Below are 17,067 nucleotides of genomic sequence, written 5' to 3'. Positions count from 1 at the left end.
GTCCACTGATCTAAATAATTAGTTGTTACGACGACTTATTTGTTCCCTTGTTTTAATAAATCGTGGACACGTTGAACTAATTCCCTCCCTCATTTTGATTTAAGAATTACAACGTGGCCAAAAACAGTTTTATAGTTTTAATGAGTGAATGCTAAAGACCTATTTTTTTTTGAATTGGTGAATATTCAGGTGAATTATTTCGTGGCCACGAATTAGGCTAATAATAATTATTAAACTGTTTTTCTTACCTGTGAAGATAGCTCTTCAGTGAAGGCCGACTATTCTTGTACAGCTTTTTATTCATTTTCTTTTTGTATGTGAATTGGTGAATATTCAGGTGAATTGTTTCGTGGCCACGAATTAATAATACCTCAGCACGTTTTACAAGACCCTTCTCGATCGCAGCGGCAACGAGCACTTTGATCACTTGATTTAAAAAACAAAATATTTCAGCGCTAGATCGCCTAAAAAAAAAACGAACGAAATGAATGCTCTGCTAGTTAACTAGAGATGTTTTGTTTATTTATTGGTATTCGTGCCGCGAGATGTTTCTAAAGTGGTGGGGACAATATCGACCTTAGAAAATAGTGGTGGGGACATGTCCCACCCACAAATTACGCCTATCTCGGGGTTGCGGCGCGCACATATGGTTAAGCGAGTATTAACCGCGAAGGGCTTCGGTTGGTTAATGAAAAACTTGAAAACGTGCAGCCCTAATTTACTGTATAATTTAATCTGTGTCCATCTGCAAATAAAATATGGAAGACAGTAATGACAATTTGCCCTTTATGAAAATGTATTTGATTAGATTAGATTTGATTTGACAAAGTAAAATGCACTTGGACTTTTCAATTACGGTCCTTGATCTTAAGCTCAAACTTCACCCCATGTGGACAATGGCATTGTGTAGTATTATAATAAATACAAAATTACTATAAAACAATCACAATTAAACACACACACACACACACACACACACACACACCATACTAATAAAAATTCAACACTAAAACAACCTATCTAAAGGGTAGACAATGACGATTCTGCAACAGTAAACAGTAAACAGATATAATAAAATCTCTGCTCTAAGAAATGATTAACACCATTTGCTCTACTTTAACTGGCAGTACTCTGAATGTCTTAAGTGTATAGTATAACAATTTAATATGATGTATGTTTAATAACATAAACAGTGCCGAGCCCACTGAGTCTGAGAAAAGAATTCAGTTCGATTGAGGAAAGAAAATGAGAGTATATTTACGTCACTGGAAAAATAACTGTGTAGGTTGAGTCTTACCCTTCAAAGGAAATCATGCCAAATAAAACAGATCAGAGAAGAAAAATGCTGGCTGTCTTCCAATAAGGAAACTGTATGAATAACAGATGTGTCAAAACAACTGTGTCACTGTCTGTCTGTAACCAACCAAAACAAATGCTGTCAATCAGAGATACAATCAGAAATTCGTTTGGGTTTTTTTGTTTTGATGGTTTATTTTTTTTATTATTTTTTTTTTTTTTCAGGTGAAATGCAGGTACAATATAAAATGTAAAAAACATCACTCAAATTACTAATTTCTTAGGAAAAAAAAAATCCAATAACATGAAATATTTACATAACAGATAACCTTTCTAAACAGTCTTAGTAACCTTTTGGCACACCTGTCTAATAATAAAAATAGATGCACCTGTATCTATTTTAGAGCTCTTAACATTAACAAAATCTATATAAGAGTTTGTACTCATGAACAACTTTGAGTGGTAAAAAAAATGGTGTAATTCAACTTGAAAATAACTACATTTAACATGCATAACACAAAACAATTGTTGCCATGACATTTAAAATGAACCAAAACATATAAATCTGTTCGTACAAATGTACCATAAAAATAGCTCAATATCTCAATTCTATTGTAAATTAAAAAAAAAAAGAATCATAATTAATCGTGTTATTTAAACTGCAATAAGCTTTCAGAATCTGCCAGTCATTTAATTACATTGTTGTTTCAAGATTCTCGTTTTCTGACCACATGACTTAAAGGTCATTTCCTCTGAAAGAAAACCTGCATGGCAACATTTCTGTTGTGTGAGTTTACAATTGTTAAGAACAAATATAAAGTGCATTATTAGGATCATTGGCGTGATTCATGACCACTACAGAAATGGCATGCATGGTTTAAAAGAACTCAATTGACAACAGGGTGCATTGTAGCCTTGTTACTTTTATGTTGACATTTGTAGAAGGGATCTCATGGAGGTGAATCTTCGAGGCTGACATGAAATCAATTCAAATCAAAAGCAATGTTTGCTTATTCAGAACAAATAAATTGAATGTATTTGATTCGATGTACATTCACAGGTCTAGATGATTTAAAAATTGCACTTAAGTGATTCTCCACTGCATGCTTTATAACTGATACCTTGAATAATAACACGTACAAAACTAAAACAATTAAAAATTTAAAATAATCCTTGTCAGAATTCTCTGTAACATTTTGTTTAATGTTTAAGCTCATGAATTTAGACAAAAGTTTTTTATTAACTGTGCAGGTATTTTCAATTTTGTAAGCCTGACAACTTCTGTAGAAAAAGAAAAACACAAAAACAGTATGTGTGTGAATTTATTCTTTAACAGAACCTAAACAAGCTGCAAACAATTACTGTTACATTTTTTAGTGTGAAATTACAGTATTCCAGGTTAATAATTGCATGATTTTCTCAGTACATCCACAATAGGACGTCTCTTGGATCTGCATGCACTCTTGGAAATTTCTTGGGAAATCTACAATACTGTATTTCAACACGCATATGTACCTGGGGCCCGTTCTTCGTACATTGCTTATTACATCCGAGATCAAATGACACATCCAAGATGATATCATCGTGCGAATCATGATCTGGCTAACTCGGTTCTTCGAACACACTTGCCGGATATGATTAGTATCTGAGATAATTGCTCGTTCATGCGCTGGTTAAAAGGGAATATGTATCGATAGAAGAAACATCAGCAACGCTGCTATTGGCTGCTCAGCGTAGCCAAAGAGCGCGCACAGTTTTTCTCCCTCAGCAGAGCAAGAACTAGTCGAAGTTTATTCGGAATTTTAATGTTTAATCAAAACGCCAGGGAACACCTCAAAGTCTGCAAAAGCCAGGAGAGAGGGCTCGCAAAAAGTAGCAGACAATTTAAATCCGTTAGAAGTGGCCATGTTAGATGTTTTTATCACTTATTAGCCTATATTTTTGTATTTTAATAATTGCATAATTACTTTGTTCATTGTAATGTCAGAGTCACCACACTAGAACATGGGAACAAATAAAAATGAAGTACAAAAATATTCTACATAATGGTAATTTTTAGTTATATAGTCTCTTTTATAAAAAGAAGTGTTAAATTAATGGTTGTCTGTTTATAAAAGCAACCAAGAAAAAGGCTGAGAAAAAAAAGAAAAGAAAAGATCTTAGTAGCCTACACTGTAAAATAATTTTTGCTGCATTAAATTAAGGCCGTATAGTCATTTCAACTGTTCAATCTTGAGTAATGATGAATTGCTTTGACTTGTGAAAGTGAAAACTGATAAACTTATGTTAATGTAAAAATATTTTGCCATGAGTTATTGATCACTTTTTTCCTGAGTGTAGTTCATTGTAATGACATTGTGTTTTCCTCTTTTGTGCACTTTTACATAATACACCAACACTTGTATCTGTTCCCAAGAAAGTGGTGGCTGAAATACACTCACCTAAAGGATTATTTGGAACACCATACTAATACTGTGTTTGACCCCCTTTCGCCTTCAGAACTGCCCTCTATTGCATGATATATGAAATAATAGAGAAAAAAAATATTTCCACACATTTTATTACCAGTCATAGAGCACATTAAACAATTCAACACATAATTTACAAAAATTATAATAATAGGGGGTAGATCTAGGTATGTTACTTTGGCGCAACAACATGCAATAATGGGATTAAATGCAAAAAGTGCAGTCTATTTAAAAAATATCTCTTTATTTCATAACAAAACACATTTTATGAAAGATCTTCAACATCAACTTCATTTAAAAAAAAAACATTTGTGCTAAAAAAGTAATACAGTTCAAACCAGTTACCATCTTAGTGGGGTTTGTTACCTAGAAGTAACAATGCGCAACAAAGGAGTATTATTTTTATGCATTCATTCTCATTCAATTTTCATGTTTAAAAATCAAAAACTTCTTTCTGCCATAGAATGTTGATATGTTCATTGTCACTGAAAAAGATAATTACACAATTATTATATGTATCTGGAAATATTAGAGGCAGATTGAACATTTGGTGCACACACACACGCACACACACACACACACACACACACACACACACACACACACACACACAAGCACATCTGAGCTTACAAAGCTACAAATTCTATAGATACTTATAGCTAAACTGTCATCATAAATATTGTTATTGTTATTAAGTATTTAAAAAAAAAAGAAAACAAGGCACATACTGACAAATACTTTAATAAGTCTTGGTATCCTGCCATCTGTGTGAAATGTTATATTGCTGATAATATTGTAACTAGCATGAAAACAGGGAATTCTCATTCCACTGTTGCATATTGTTGCTTTGAGGCAACATAGCTATTTTACCCATTTACAAAAGAAATATTCAATGAAAACATAATCAACAGAGTGAAATTAAATCAGAACCTACCCAAAATTGTGAAAATATTTTTTATTTCATGGAAATCCTATAGGAAAATGTCACTTTTTCAAAGTTTTGTGGAGCTGAAAAAACATGGCTGCCGCATGTGAGTGCAGGTGAGGAAAAGATATTGAAAAGGGGGTTGGACAAGTAATGTAATCAAATACAAGCATTCTATTGGCTTTTCATACTTCTTCCAGATTAAAATAAGCTGGGTTTTTTTGGTGTATGATTTTGTAAGCCTGAGAATATGAGGGAAAATGGGTATGTTACCCTGAAGCAATAGAGGGTTAATTCTACGTGGCATTGATTCAACAAGGTGCTGAAAGCATTCTTTAGAAATGTTGGCCCATATTGATAGGATAACATCTTGCAGTTGATGTGATTTGTGGGATGCACATCCAGGGCACGAAGCTCCCGTTCCACCACATCCCAAAGATGCTCTATTGGGTTGAGATCTGGTGACTGTGGGGGCCATTTTAGTACAGTGAACTCATTGTCATGTTCAAGAAACCAATTTGAAATGATTCGAGCTTTGTGACATGGTGCATTATCCTGCTGGAAGTAGCCATCAGAGGATGGGTACATGGTGGTCATAAAGGGATGGACATGGTCAGAAACAATGCTCAGGTAGGCCGTGGCATTTAAACGATGCCCAGTTGGCACTAAGAGGCCTAAAGTGTGCAAAGAAAACATCCCCCACACCATTACACCACCACCACCAGCCTGCACAGTGGTAACAAGGCATGATGGATCCATGTTCTCATTCTGTTTACGCCAAATTCTGACTCTACCATCTGAATGTCTCAATAGAAATCGAGACTCATCAGACCAGGCAACATTTTTCCAGTCTTCAACTGTCCAATTTTGGTGAGCTCGTGCAAATTGTAGCCTCGTTTTCCTATTTGTAGTGGAGATGAGTGGTACCCGGTGGGGTCTTCTGCTGTTGTAGCCCATCCGCCTCAAGGTTGCGCGTGTTGTGGCTTCACAAATGCTTTGCTGCATACCTCGGTTGTAATGAGTGGTTATTTCAGTCAAAGTTGCTCTTCTATCAGCTTGAATCAGTCGGCCCATTCTCCTCTGACCTCTAGTATCAACAAGGCATTTTCGCCCACAGGACTGCCGCATACTGGATGTTTTTCCCTTTTCACACCATTCTTTGTAAACCCTAGAAATGGTTGTGCGTGAAAAATTTGGTTTAGTTTTGTTATCTAGTTTTCCCCTGTCTTTTGTGCTTTTGGTTTAGTCCTGTTAATTAGTTTCTCCTATGTTCTAATTAGTCATGTCTTTCACCTGTGTCCTGTCAATCACCTCGTTAATTATCCTGTTAGCCCCAGTGTAGGCTATTTAAGCCCTGTGTTTTCCCTCAGTGTTTGTTGGTTCTCGTCTTTGTATGGTTGTGTGTTCATGAGTTCCTGTATTTTCATGAGTTCCTGTAACCTGAGTTTATGAATAAACTAGCTGCATTGAAATCCTGTTCCCTCATCTTCAGCAACCTGCAACAACCCTGACAGCATGTAATGTGGAATGAATATAATAATGCTGTGGAGTTTATTGATTCATGTTGGTTTTATGTCTAGTGCTAAATTTGTTTTTGGTTCACCTTTAGCAGTTTGTGTTGTTTTTTCATTTTGTAATGTTCAGAATGTATCTTTTTTATTATTATTATTTGTTGAGTGCCATTGTTGTGTTTTGTATTAGTATTGATGTCTGTGGCATCATTAGCTGATGGAAGAATAAAATCTTGTGTTGCAACATGATCTCACACCTTTCAAAGATAAATCTCAGCAGCTGCTTTACTATTGTGAAATATCCATCTACAAAAAATTATGAATTATATTGGTAATTTTTTATGCTGACATAACACTTATAATATTATAGTTTGAAGCTTAAAATCAGCCAGTTGGCTTATTTTATTCTAGCTTGTCATTGTTTTAACAAATGTTTTCATTTGTCACACTTCTTGACTTGACTAGATCAGAAGTTTGAATATGAATATACAAGGTCCAAGATCCCAAGCTTATGGAACACTATAACTATTATGGTGACTTCAAAACAATTACAGTACTATAAACAATATAATTTCTTACAGTGCATTAAAGGTTATTATTTTACAATAAATTATTGTAGTCAGAAATTTACAGTGAAATGAATGCATGCTGGGTCATTTTCTTACGAGTTACTGTTAATCAATAGCAAAATGATGCTGACATCACAGTAATTTACTGCTCATTTTTAACTGCGAGTTCACATTATAAAGATGTGTTTAACCATAGCCTTTAAAAAAAAAAAAGGGGAACCTTTTCACAGACTGTGATGACGCGTTAAGGGCATATTTAAATCCTGCAGTTTTTTTTTTAAATAAATGTTTGTACATTTATATCACTATAGCCTACTTTGTATTATATAAACATTGCATCAAATTACAAAAATATAACGCTGCTGTGAGGGTGTTTATAATAGCTAGCAGCTGCTACGTTTTTAAAACTGACATCTTTCTATATAAAGACATAAGAGTGAAAATAGATTATGATAATAGGCTACTGTTATGGTGATAAGATGTGACAATCTTTACTACGATTATTCAGTGAATTTAATCCTAAAAGCAATAGCCTATTGGGGATCTGTTTGAGGAAATGAAAAATAGAAATGCATTCAAAACAAAAGAGATTAAATGGGTAGAAGTCGACAAACAGGTCCTGGGAATGGGATAAGGATATGACATCATTTTGCGCGGAACATGTGAATGGTGATGTTTGTATAGTTACCTGTGGGGGCAGCATCGGCACAGTCAGTTACAAATCGCAGAATAAACGGGGGCGAAGAAACGTCTCCCGCGGATTTTGATTGTTGTCTTTTCGTCGTCATTTAGAAGATGTGAGATTTGGATACTATAATAATAATAAAAATAATAGGTTTGTTTTATTATAAACAGTTTCAAAAAGATGTCGAGTCTCAGTCAGGAACTAAAGCGCTGGGCTATCGAGGAACTTGATTTGCCAGGAGCCAGACTCCCGGATGACGGCTATATGAAGACGTTAGTGGGTTGTTATGAATTATAACATTAATCCTCATCAACGATTTTAGAATGATCACGTGTTTACGTTTTTGTGCAGATTATGCGTCGGTCCTGGAGCTTCCATTTGGAAATATATAACGCAACATGTTTATAAAGAGAGGTGAGAGCTCAAGGTTTTTATAATCTCTAATTCTTACTAAATTACGTGTTTTTTTTAAATGCACAGATTCAAATGTCTTTTGAAATATATCTTACAGGAATGTTCGGGTCATGAGGGGGAATGTTCAATGGTATCCTTAAAGTTTTCTGTAAATGTGATGTGTTTTATTTACACACACACACACACACACACACACACACACACACACACACACACACACACACATAACACACACACACACATATATATTTATATATATATATATATATATATATATATATATATATATATATATATATATATATATATATATATAAATGCGCCTTTGTTAATTTAAATAAAGCTGAAATATAATTAAAATATAAATAATACATGAGAAGCTTAAAATTAAAAAAGAAATTTAAACAAATTAAAGCTAAATAGAAAATATAGATTAAAATATAAAATATAGAATATAGAGCTAATTAAAAATAGAAGATCATTCAAAATATCAATAAATAGTATATAAATAAAATTAAAATAACACTGATTATATGGCATAAATCATTGCATATACAGTATCTTATGATTTCAGTAGTCCCATCACAGTTTTTGTGTTTATACCACACTGTCAAAAATGTTGCAAATGAAGTTGTTACTTAAGATAAATTGTGGTTGTCTGATCAGTGGAATTGTTCCTTGACATTCTGAATCCTTAGGTACAAAGTTTTACAAGATAAAGAGGTAAAGAAGAGGAGCTTATTTGCTTAATTTCCTTTTTGCTAATCTGCTCCTATAAGGATTCATATGAACAGTATGAAAAGGTGATTGTTCTTTGTAGTTTAAACAGTTGAAAAATCAGAATAAAGATGCAAGAAGACTTGAGCTTCAGAGAGAGATTAATGCCCTTCAGACTGAACTCCTTCAACTGGACACAAAGATCAGTAGAGCGGAGGATCAACTTGCTACTGAAGGTGAATTTTCTTTTTCTGTTCATTTCTATCCATTTCTATCCCGTTGCTCTTTTATACTACCAACCCCTGTGGTACACACCTGCCACAGACAATGTGAATCATCATAATGAGATCAAAATGGTCTCTTAATTACTAAATGCACATCACTGGTTTTATATTGTAAAATCGGTGTATGCTTTTTTCTTTTTTTTAAAGAAAAAGTGTTTAGAATTGTAACTTAGTCTTAGAATAACTTGCTCTGCCCCTGCAGCAACTTTCATTTTAAGATAATTTGTTGGCCATTTAATATCCCGTTTAAAAATACATCAGATTACGAAAAGGCATTTTATGCTGTTGTTGTTACTAATATCTTTCCTCCCTTGTGACTGCTAAGCAGAGCAGAACGTGAACAGGAATTGGGAGGACTTTATGGAGAGCAGGTGCAGACAGATCCTGTTGGAGTCGTTCAGACAGCGCTGCTCTGAGGAGAGAAACGTGCTGTTAGAGGACACACACGTGATTGGCACCCAAAGCCATGCCCTGGAAGAGTTGAGCAAGTGAGCAAATGCCCGTATCACCTCCAGACTGTCATTTTTCTATGGCAGCTTTCTAATGCTGCTGTGTGCCGTTTATTTGATGTTTAAAAAGTAATACTTTCCTCCAATCCCTGTTTAATGTCCGGAGACAACTATGAAAGTTAATTTGTATGTGGATTTCAGATGTGCAAAATGCAAATCTGGTACGAGTAGCGGAAGATTTATACTCTCTTTTTTTGTTTGGGTTATAGAGACATCTCACACATGTTGGTGATCTTAACTGTGGTTTGTACTCAGTAACACTTTAGAATAATGGTCCGTCATTAATAAGTAACTATGCAGGATCACTAGTAGTTCCTGCATAGTAACTAGGTAACACTTTAGTGATACATTTTATGACTATATTCAGAGTAAAAATTATGACTGATTACGTCTCAGACACACGAAAATGTTCTTTATAATTTGTCAGTTAGTTAATAGTTATTAATGAGGCTAATCTCATTAAGCAATTATTGATTACCTTATAAGGAAATAACTTTGTCCTAAATTATTATTACTTACTGATTCGTTAAAGGTGCTGTATGTAGTTTTTAGCGGCCTCTAGCGGTGATGTTTCAGATTGCAACCAATAAGTTTACAAGCGCGTGCTCGAATTTATGAGCGAGCACTGTGGGTACCGGCCAGACTGAGACGCAACCGGACGTAACACACAAAGCATCCCACAACATGCTGGAAACTCAGGTAAACTCCCACTGCAACGTTACAATAATAGGCTACTTTTATCAGCTTGACGTTGAACTAATGCTCCATGCTCGTACCATGATAAGTATGGAACCCTAGCAACCGTGCCGAATTCTGTCACTGCAAGCACCACTTCACATTTTCTTCAGGAAATGTACATTCTAGGTTTGTAGATAAGGTTTCTCCATTATTCAAATGCCCTGCCGATGTTGATCCATGTTTTTTACCCGAAGTTCATCCGATTCACGTCTGGCCTTACGAGCTTCAGCAGAAAAAACTTTTTTGTTTGTTTTTTTAACAATATGTGGAGTTTGTGTTGGAGTCTGTGTTTTGCTGGGCGCAGGTCGTTTCTTAGTGTTATCAGACATGTCATAAGTTGCATAAGTCATAAGTCCATGTCATAAGTTGCAGTGTCGTCGCTGTTGAGTGCAAAGTCAGTAGGTTAGACGAAACTAGAGGCTAGGGAGTGCGCGTACAGGTGACGTCACTGGCGGTAAATCCGACCCGGGACCTTCACATAAAAATAAGAATACTTGCTTTCAGAGGTAATAGCAAAACCCGCAAAGTGGATAATTTTAATGTGAGATTACAACCCCTTCACACACAGGCAATAAAAAAAGGATTTGTTTTGGTAGAAAAGCTACATACAGCACCTTTAAGCTGGTTTCTATATTAATTAAAGGGTTAGTTCACCCAAAAATGAAAATTCTGTCAGTAATTACTCACCCTCATGTTGTTCCAACCCCGTAAGACTTTCGTTCATCTTCGGAACACAAATTAAGATATTTTTGTTGAAATCTGAGTGCTGGATCACTCCTCCTGCAGGCTTATGGACACTATAACTTGCTGGCCCAGAAAATGTATTAAAGACATTGTTAATATAGTCCAAGTGACTCCAGTGGCTCAATCTTAAGTTTATAAAGCGACGAGAATACTTTTTGTGCGCAAAAACAAACAAAAATAACGACTTTTCCGAAGATGAACAAAAGTCTTACAGGGTTGGAACAACATGAGGGTGAGTAATTACTGACAGAATTTTCATTTTTGGGTGAACTAACCCTTTAATAGTAGTAGCTGAAGTGTTAATGTAGTACTTCTGTTAGTCCTGCATTACTTCCTGCACAATTGCGAGTTTATAACTTGATATATAGCGTGATATAAAGTCTCAGTTGCTAGTTAAAAAGTCTGAATTGTGTGATATAAAGTCTCAGTTGTGTGTTAAAAAGTCCGAATTGCGTGATATAAAGTCTCAGTTGTGTGTTATAAAGTCAGAATTGTGAGATATAAACTCGCAATTCTGTTCAAGTCTTTTTTTCCTTAGAATAGGACTTTATAACTTTTTATATCACAATTCTGAGAAAAGATGTCAGATTTGGGAGATAAATTCGCAATTGTGTTATAAAGTCAGAATTGCGAAATATAAACTTGTTTATAAAAAAGATATAAACAAGTTTATTTCTCGTGATTGTGACTTTATATCTAGCAATTCTGAGAAATAAAGTCAGAATTGTGAGATGTAAATTCACAATTGTGAGAGAAAAAGTCGCAATTATCTTTTATAATGTTTTGTTCTGTGGTGGAAACAAGTTTCCATAGACCCAAGACTTTTGAACAGTAGTGTATATATATATTCTAAATCACACTATTTCTCTTCTTGTCCAGGAAAGCAGAGGTGAAGCTTGTGTTTGGGCCATCTGACAATTCAGACAGTGAAGATGGATCAGATCCCTTAGTTTTAGTAAGTGTTGCTGTATTTAATGGTGTTTGTGATGCATACTATACATTTTGGCCTCCTGTCATAGTTGATGTTTCAGGCAGATGATGCAGTTACAACATCTTCCAGTAACTCCACTTGATCTCTTGATTAAACAGCTTGTCTTTCCACTGATTTTATGAAATATCTTTTCTGTCTCATTTCAGAAGAATGTGAGAGAGCTTTGCAGCGAGAGGGTTCACTTCTTCCAGTGCCTGCTAGAGAGTGAACTAAAAGCAAATCCCTCCACTGAGTAAGAGACACAGGCCTTTGACGTTGATATTGTAGATAACAGAGCTTTAGCTCTGTTGCCTTGTTGATGCTAATTCATTTATTTTTCATTTAGATTTACTCATGATCAAAGGAATGCTGTGATCCAACACTGGATGAGTTCAGTGGAGGTAGGTGAAACGCTCGTTTTAAAGGGATAGTTCACCCAAAATTGAAAATGCTGTCATCATTTACTCTTCCTCAAGTTGTTCCAAACCTGTATGACTTTCTTTCTTCAGCTGAACACAAAAGAAGATATTTTGAAGAAAGTCGGTAACCAAATGACTGATGGACCCCATTGACTTCCATAGTAGGGAAAAAAAATACTGTGGAAGTCAATGGGGACCAGCTACTGTTTAATTACCAACCTTCTTTAAAATATCTTCTTTTGTGTTCAGCAGAAGAAAGAAAGTCATACAGGTTTGGAACAACTTGAGGAAGAGTAAATGATGACAGCATTTTCATTTTTGGGTGAGCTATCCCTTTAAGAGTATGCATGTCTGTTTATCATCTGCACATCAACACCTTATGAGAACATCAACATGTTTAATTCCTCAGAACCTCCTACGGTCTCATCCTCCAAACCAAGTGCTTTCGGCTCTGCGAGCCCTGACCTCCAGACAGCAGGTGGCGTTAGAGGAGAAGATTGCAGCTTTAAATGTGGAGCGGGATGTTTCGGCTCTAGGGTAACATTTTCCATCATAATATTATATTATCAAACCCCACACTATAAAGTATCACATTATTGAATAGCTCATTTCTCAAGCATTTGTGTTTATTACAGGTTTCGTTATGAGCGTGATCACCTAATAGATGTGTCGTCAGAGCAGGAGGAGTTAACACCTGTCCATAGTCTATTACAGGTGATCAATCGTGATGGTACTCTCAGTGAGAGCTTTTTACACTCTTTCTCTTGTGGCTCAGGTTGTATTTGTGTGTGTGTGTGTGTGTGTTTGCTCGCAGTCTGCCTGGGAGGAAGTGGAGCAGTGTTATTTTGAATTGTCTCAGACTCGCAAAAGACATGGGCAGCTGGAGACTGAAATCATAGCTTTGATGAGAAAAGCAGAGACGGCACACGAAACAGACCCAATGTCCAGGTGAGAATTCCCTCAGCCCAATCTATATCATCAAGGCAAAGAATATTGTATTTTCTCATGAAATTTATTTGATGCAAAATTCATCAAATTTATAATGCTGCAAAGTAATTTTTCAAATTGCTTTCTCAATTCCTCAAAGCGATTACTGGATTATCATCAACAAAGAAACAAATAGATGTTGTAAAATACAAATGAGTTTTGTTCTGTTTGTGAGCAGGTGTGTGTTTGAATTGGAGATGGAGGGAGTGAAGCAAGTGGCAGTTCGAGACAGCATCAGAGAGCAGTGCGCTCAGCTACAGCTGCAGGCCAGAGAGGGGCTGGACTCCATCAGAACCCTGCAGACACAGTGGCAAAGTGTCATGGACTTCAGACAGCTTGTGGTACGCAATTGTATTTATTGCTGACAAAAGACTGCATATTCATAGTGTGGAGTTGTTACGTGTGCGCTTTGTCTGTATAGGACAGGAGACAAGAACAGATACGGAGCCTGATCAAGGGGAACTCCTCCATGAAGACTGAGTTAAGCCGTGTCCATGCAAAGGTATCATCTCATCCAATACATTCTATACTGTATATATTTATATTTGTATATGTATATGTGTGTGTGTATATGTAATCATATACAAGAAACCTTTTTCAGGTTGGACAGTTTGTTCAGGAAAAGCTCAATCCTCAGTTTGGCAGTGTGATTGAAGCCAGCAGTGGACTCCGCAACTCTGTGTCACAAGGGGCCAAGCACTTTAGCTGTGTATCACTGGCTGCACTGGATTGCAGGGTCATGAAGGGGTCAGAAAATCTACCAAAATCCATTTTTCTTTCTCCTTTAATAGGATTTAAATGCCATTGTACAGTGTACCTTGCTTAAAACACAAAGTCAGAAGCTAGTGAAGATGTTAAAACATTTTCTTAGTTACTGTCTGTTTGCAATGCACATTAATATTGCATTATCATTGGGGAAAAAAATTCTCTGAGGCTTAATGTCTGTGCAGTGACCAAGCCTTCGATTGTTTTTGTTTTTTATCAGTAGGGGGCAGAAACTACCAGCAGCTCAGCTTTCGATCCGCCGGATACAGTCCCCAGTTTTCCACAAACTCTGTGAAAGTCTGTCATTCCCCATGTATATGGTGAGATGCTCACTTATAGTGTATTAATACTCTTCATTTATCCCAATTTTTCTGAATGCCATTTTAAAGTCTATTATTTTGCCACCTACAGCAATTGCTACCTTTCTGATAATTGCTGCTATGACAGATTCAATATTTTTTGTTAAAGATTGACAGTATCCATATCCTACACTTTTCTTTCAACCCGAACTTCAGCCAAAACTGCTGGTAGAGTGTGTCAGGAGTCTCGTCTTTCTTTCTTTCTGTCAGGCCCCAGAGGAGCTGTGGTCTCAGGCAGCGGCCCGACGGCTGGAGTTACGATATCTGTGCAGGCTTCTTCAGCTTTTCTCAGAGTCAACATCAGACCTGCAGAAGCTGACGGCACAGCTTCTATCTCCCGATCAACAGAGTATGTCATCATGGCAATATTTAAAGTGTCCCTATTATGCTTTTTCAAATATTATCTTTCATGCAGTGTGTTTATATAGCTGTTTGTGAATGTAAAAAGTCTGCCAACTTTTAAAGGTCAAAGTGCATGACAAAAAAAGTTATCCTCTAAAAGTAAGAATTGGTTCGGTTGACCAATCACTGCAGACTGGGCTGTCTGGCCAATCATAGCAGAGTAGCTCATGGAAAGGAGGGTTTTAGAGAGACCAAATCTTCAAACAAATAGTTTTTGGCCTCTTTGAGAAATTAGGTGATGTGCAATGTATATTATGATAAAATGTTGTTGTTTTTTTACTATGGAAGCATGTAAACTTATTGTAGGTGAACTCCAAAACAAAATTAGGAACCTTTAAAATAGCATAATGGAGGACTTTAAAAACTCAAACACCTCTTATGTCGGTTTCAGCTTTGCTGCAGCAAGTGAAGACTGTTGACGGAGAGATTCTGCAGACGTTGCTCCCCCGGGCCCGTGAGCTCACACAGAGGTGCTCTAAAGGCCTGCTTTACTCCGAACAAGTGAAGACTGCCATCACACACTGGTAAGACATGGGCCTCTCAGATGTTTCCAATATTGGCCCTTCGTGGAATGCTTTGAAACTAACAGCTACAGGAGCAATACTGATCCTCAATTGTTCAAACTATGATTTGAATGAGATCAACACACTGTTTGATTGTGTCTGTCGGTGCAGGTGGGAGCAGCCTGGTCAGTTTGCCCTGCCAGACATGCAGAGAGAGGGACTGACATTCCAACAGTGGCTTCAGCGATGGAAACTGGCAACAAAGGAATCCTGATTCAGTTCTGCATTTGAGAGCAAAGTTCACTAGCAACTTTCTGCACAATTAACATTTCACCTACTTTCAATTCACTTTTTGCAGTCATTAAAGGGATAGTTCACTTTGAAATTAAATTTTGGTATGTTTTAGCTTACCTCAAGGGCATCCAAGATGTAGGTGTCTTTTTTTCCGCAGTAGTTTCAATTTTGATATTTTTAGGTCAAACCGTTCTTGTCTGTCAGTCATATAATGCAGGTCTATGGTCACTGTCTCAAAGAGCATGCACAGAGAAGTCCAAATTAAACAATTCCCCATCGTCCAAATTAAACAATTCCCCATCGTAAGTACACATTGATGGCCTAAGACACGAAACGAGCGGTTTGTGTGAGAAAACGAACAGTATTTATATAGTTTTTACCTCTTATAACACAGCCACGTCCAAGTGATCTGAGGGCGCGAGCGCATCTTGGTGTGTGACGTGTGCGCAGACTGGTGCATAGATATATACACTAGAGGTCGCCTTGGCTACGGCAGTTCATTGGAACGAATGTCTTTAATGCGACATCTAGTGTATATATCTATGCACCAGTCTGCACACACGTCAGACAGCAGGAAGCGCCCGCGCCCTCAATCACTCGGACGTGGCTGTGTATAAGAGGTAAAAACGATAAATACTGTTCGTTTTCTCACACAAACCGCTCGTTTCATGTCTTAGGCCATCAATGTGTACTTACGATGGGGAATTGTTTAATTTGGACGATGGGGAATTGTTTAATTTGGACGATGGGGAATTGTTTAATTTGGACTCTGTGCATGCTCTTTGAGACAGTGACCATAGACCTGCATGATATGACTGTCAGACAAGAACGGTTTGACCTAAAAATATCAAAATTGAAACTACTGCGGAAAAAAAGACACCTACATCTTGGATGCCCTTGAGGTAAGCTAAAACATACCAAAATTTAATTTCAAAGTGAACTATCCCTTTAATATTTCTTCACTATATTCAATTTGTGTTTGAGGGCACATCATGTTCAAGAAATATTTTATGAACTTACTGGATTTCTCAATAAATAATCTAATAGACAGTGAAATAAAGGAATCAGTGTTTTATTTTATGGTGTTCTAAATCTAAACCCTACTAAAGGATGAAATTAGTAAGATCCAGTTTATATAAGTATATATATGGGGTTGATAAGATTTTTAAATGTCTGTTTCTATTTGAATAAGTTATTTATTTTCTGTAATCGGAAATCTGAATCAGCAGTTTTCAAATGTCTTTACTGTCACTTTTGATAAATGTAATGCAGCTTTCATAAACAAAAGTAATATCTGTCTCCAAAGTATTGAATCAATGTCTGAGCCCTAAGTTATTCAGGTGAGAGTGATTTAGTCATTCCTGTCTGACATGACATTGCTTTCATACTTTACTAACTCTACTCTTATGAATTATATTTCCCTAAAGATAACAAAAATCCATCAGCAAACAGAAACTGCTGCAGGGCAATTACATGGGTACAAAGTATTTCTAACCCTGTGTGCACCT

At 36.3% G+C, this 17,067-nt stretch overlaps 1 protein-coding gene across 1 annotated transcript; it reads left to right on the top strand.

The window, feature by feature from the left end:
• The first annotated feature begins 7,593 nt into the window (after nucleotides 1–7,593).
• Nucleotides 7,594–15,861, top strand: haus5 (HAUS augmin-like complex, subunit 5). The gene is made up of 19 exons (XM_081348783.1): nucleotides 7,594–7,726; nucleotides 7,806–7,868; nucleotides 7,966–7,998; nucleotides 8,567–8,591; nucleotides 8,689–8,821; nucleotides 9,198–9,357; nucleotides 11,740–11,815; nucleotides 11,998–12,083; nucleotides 12,177–12,231; nucleotides 12,659–12,786; nucleotides 12,885–12,963; nucleotides 13,064–13,197; nucleotides 13,415–13,577; nucleotides 13,658–13,738; nucleotides 13,838–13,983; nucleotides 14,225–14,321; nucleotides 14,571–14,709; nucleotides 15,154–15,286; nucleotides 15,437–15,861. The coding sequence occupies exons 1-19, from the start codon at nucleotides 7,635–7,637 to the stop codon at nucleotides 15,537–15,539; spliced, it is 1,926 nt and encodes a 641-aa protein (XP_081204909.1). The 5' UTR covers nucleotides 7,594–7,634; the 3' UTR covers nucleotides 15,540–15,861.
• Nucleotides 15,862–17,067: the final 1,206 nt, after the last annotated feature.

Source organism: Scardinius erythrophthalmus, assembly GCF_964197995.2.
Source record: "Scardinius erythrophthalmus genome assembly, chromosome: 20".
NCBI classification, from domain to species: domain Eukaryota; kingdom Metazoa; phylum Chordata; class Actinopteri; order Cypriniformes; family Leuciscidae; genus Scardinius; species Scardinius erythrophthalmus.
This window is presented reverse-complemented; position numbering and strand designations above follow the sequence as displayed.

Coding starts and splice junctions, on each gene's coding strand:
- haus5 (XM_081348783.1), top strand. CDS start 7,635: ATGTCGAGTCTCAGTCAGGAACTAAAGCGCTGGGCTATCGAGGAACTT. Junction 12,232..12,658: donor ACTGGATGAGTTCAGTGGAG/GTAGGTGAAACG, acceptor TTAATTCCTCAG/AACCTCCTACGGTCTCATCC. Junction 13,739..13,837: donor TAAGCCGTGTCCATGCAAAG/GTATCATCTCAT, acceptor AACCTTTTTCAG/GTTGGACAGTTTGTTCAGGA.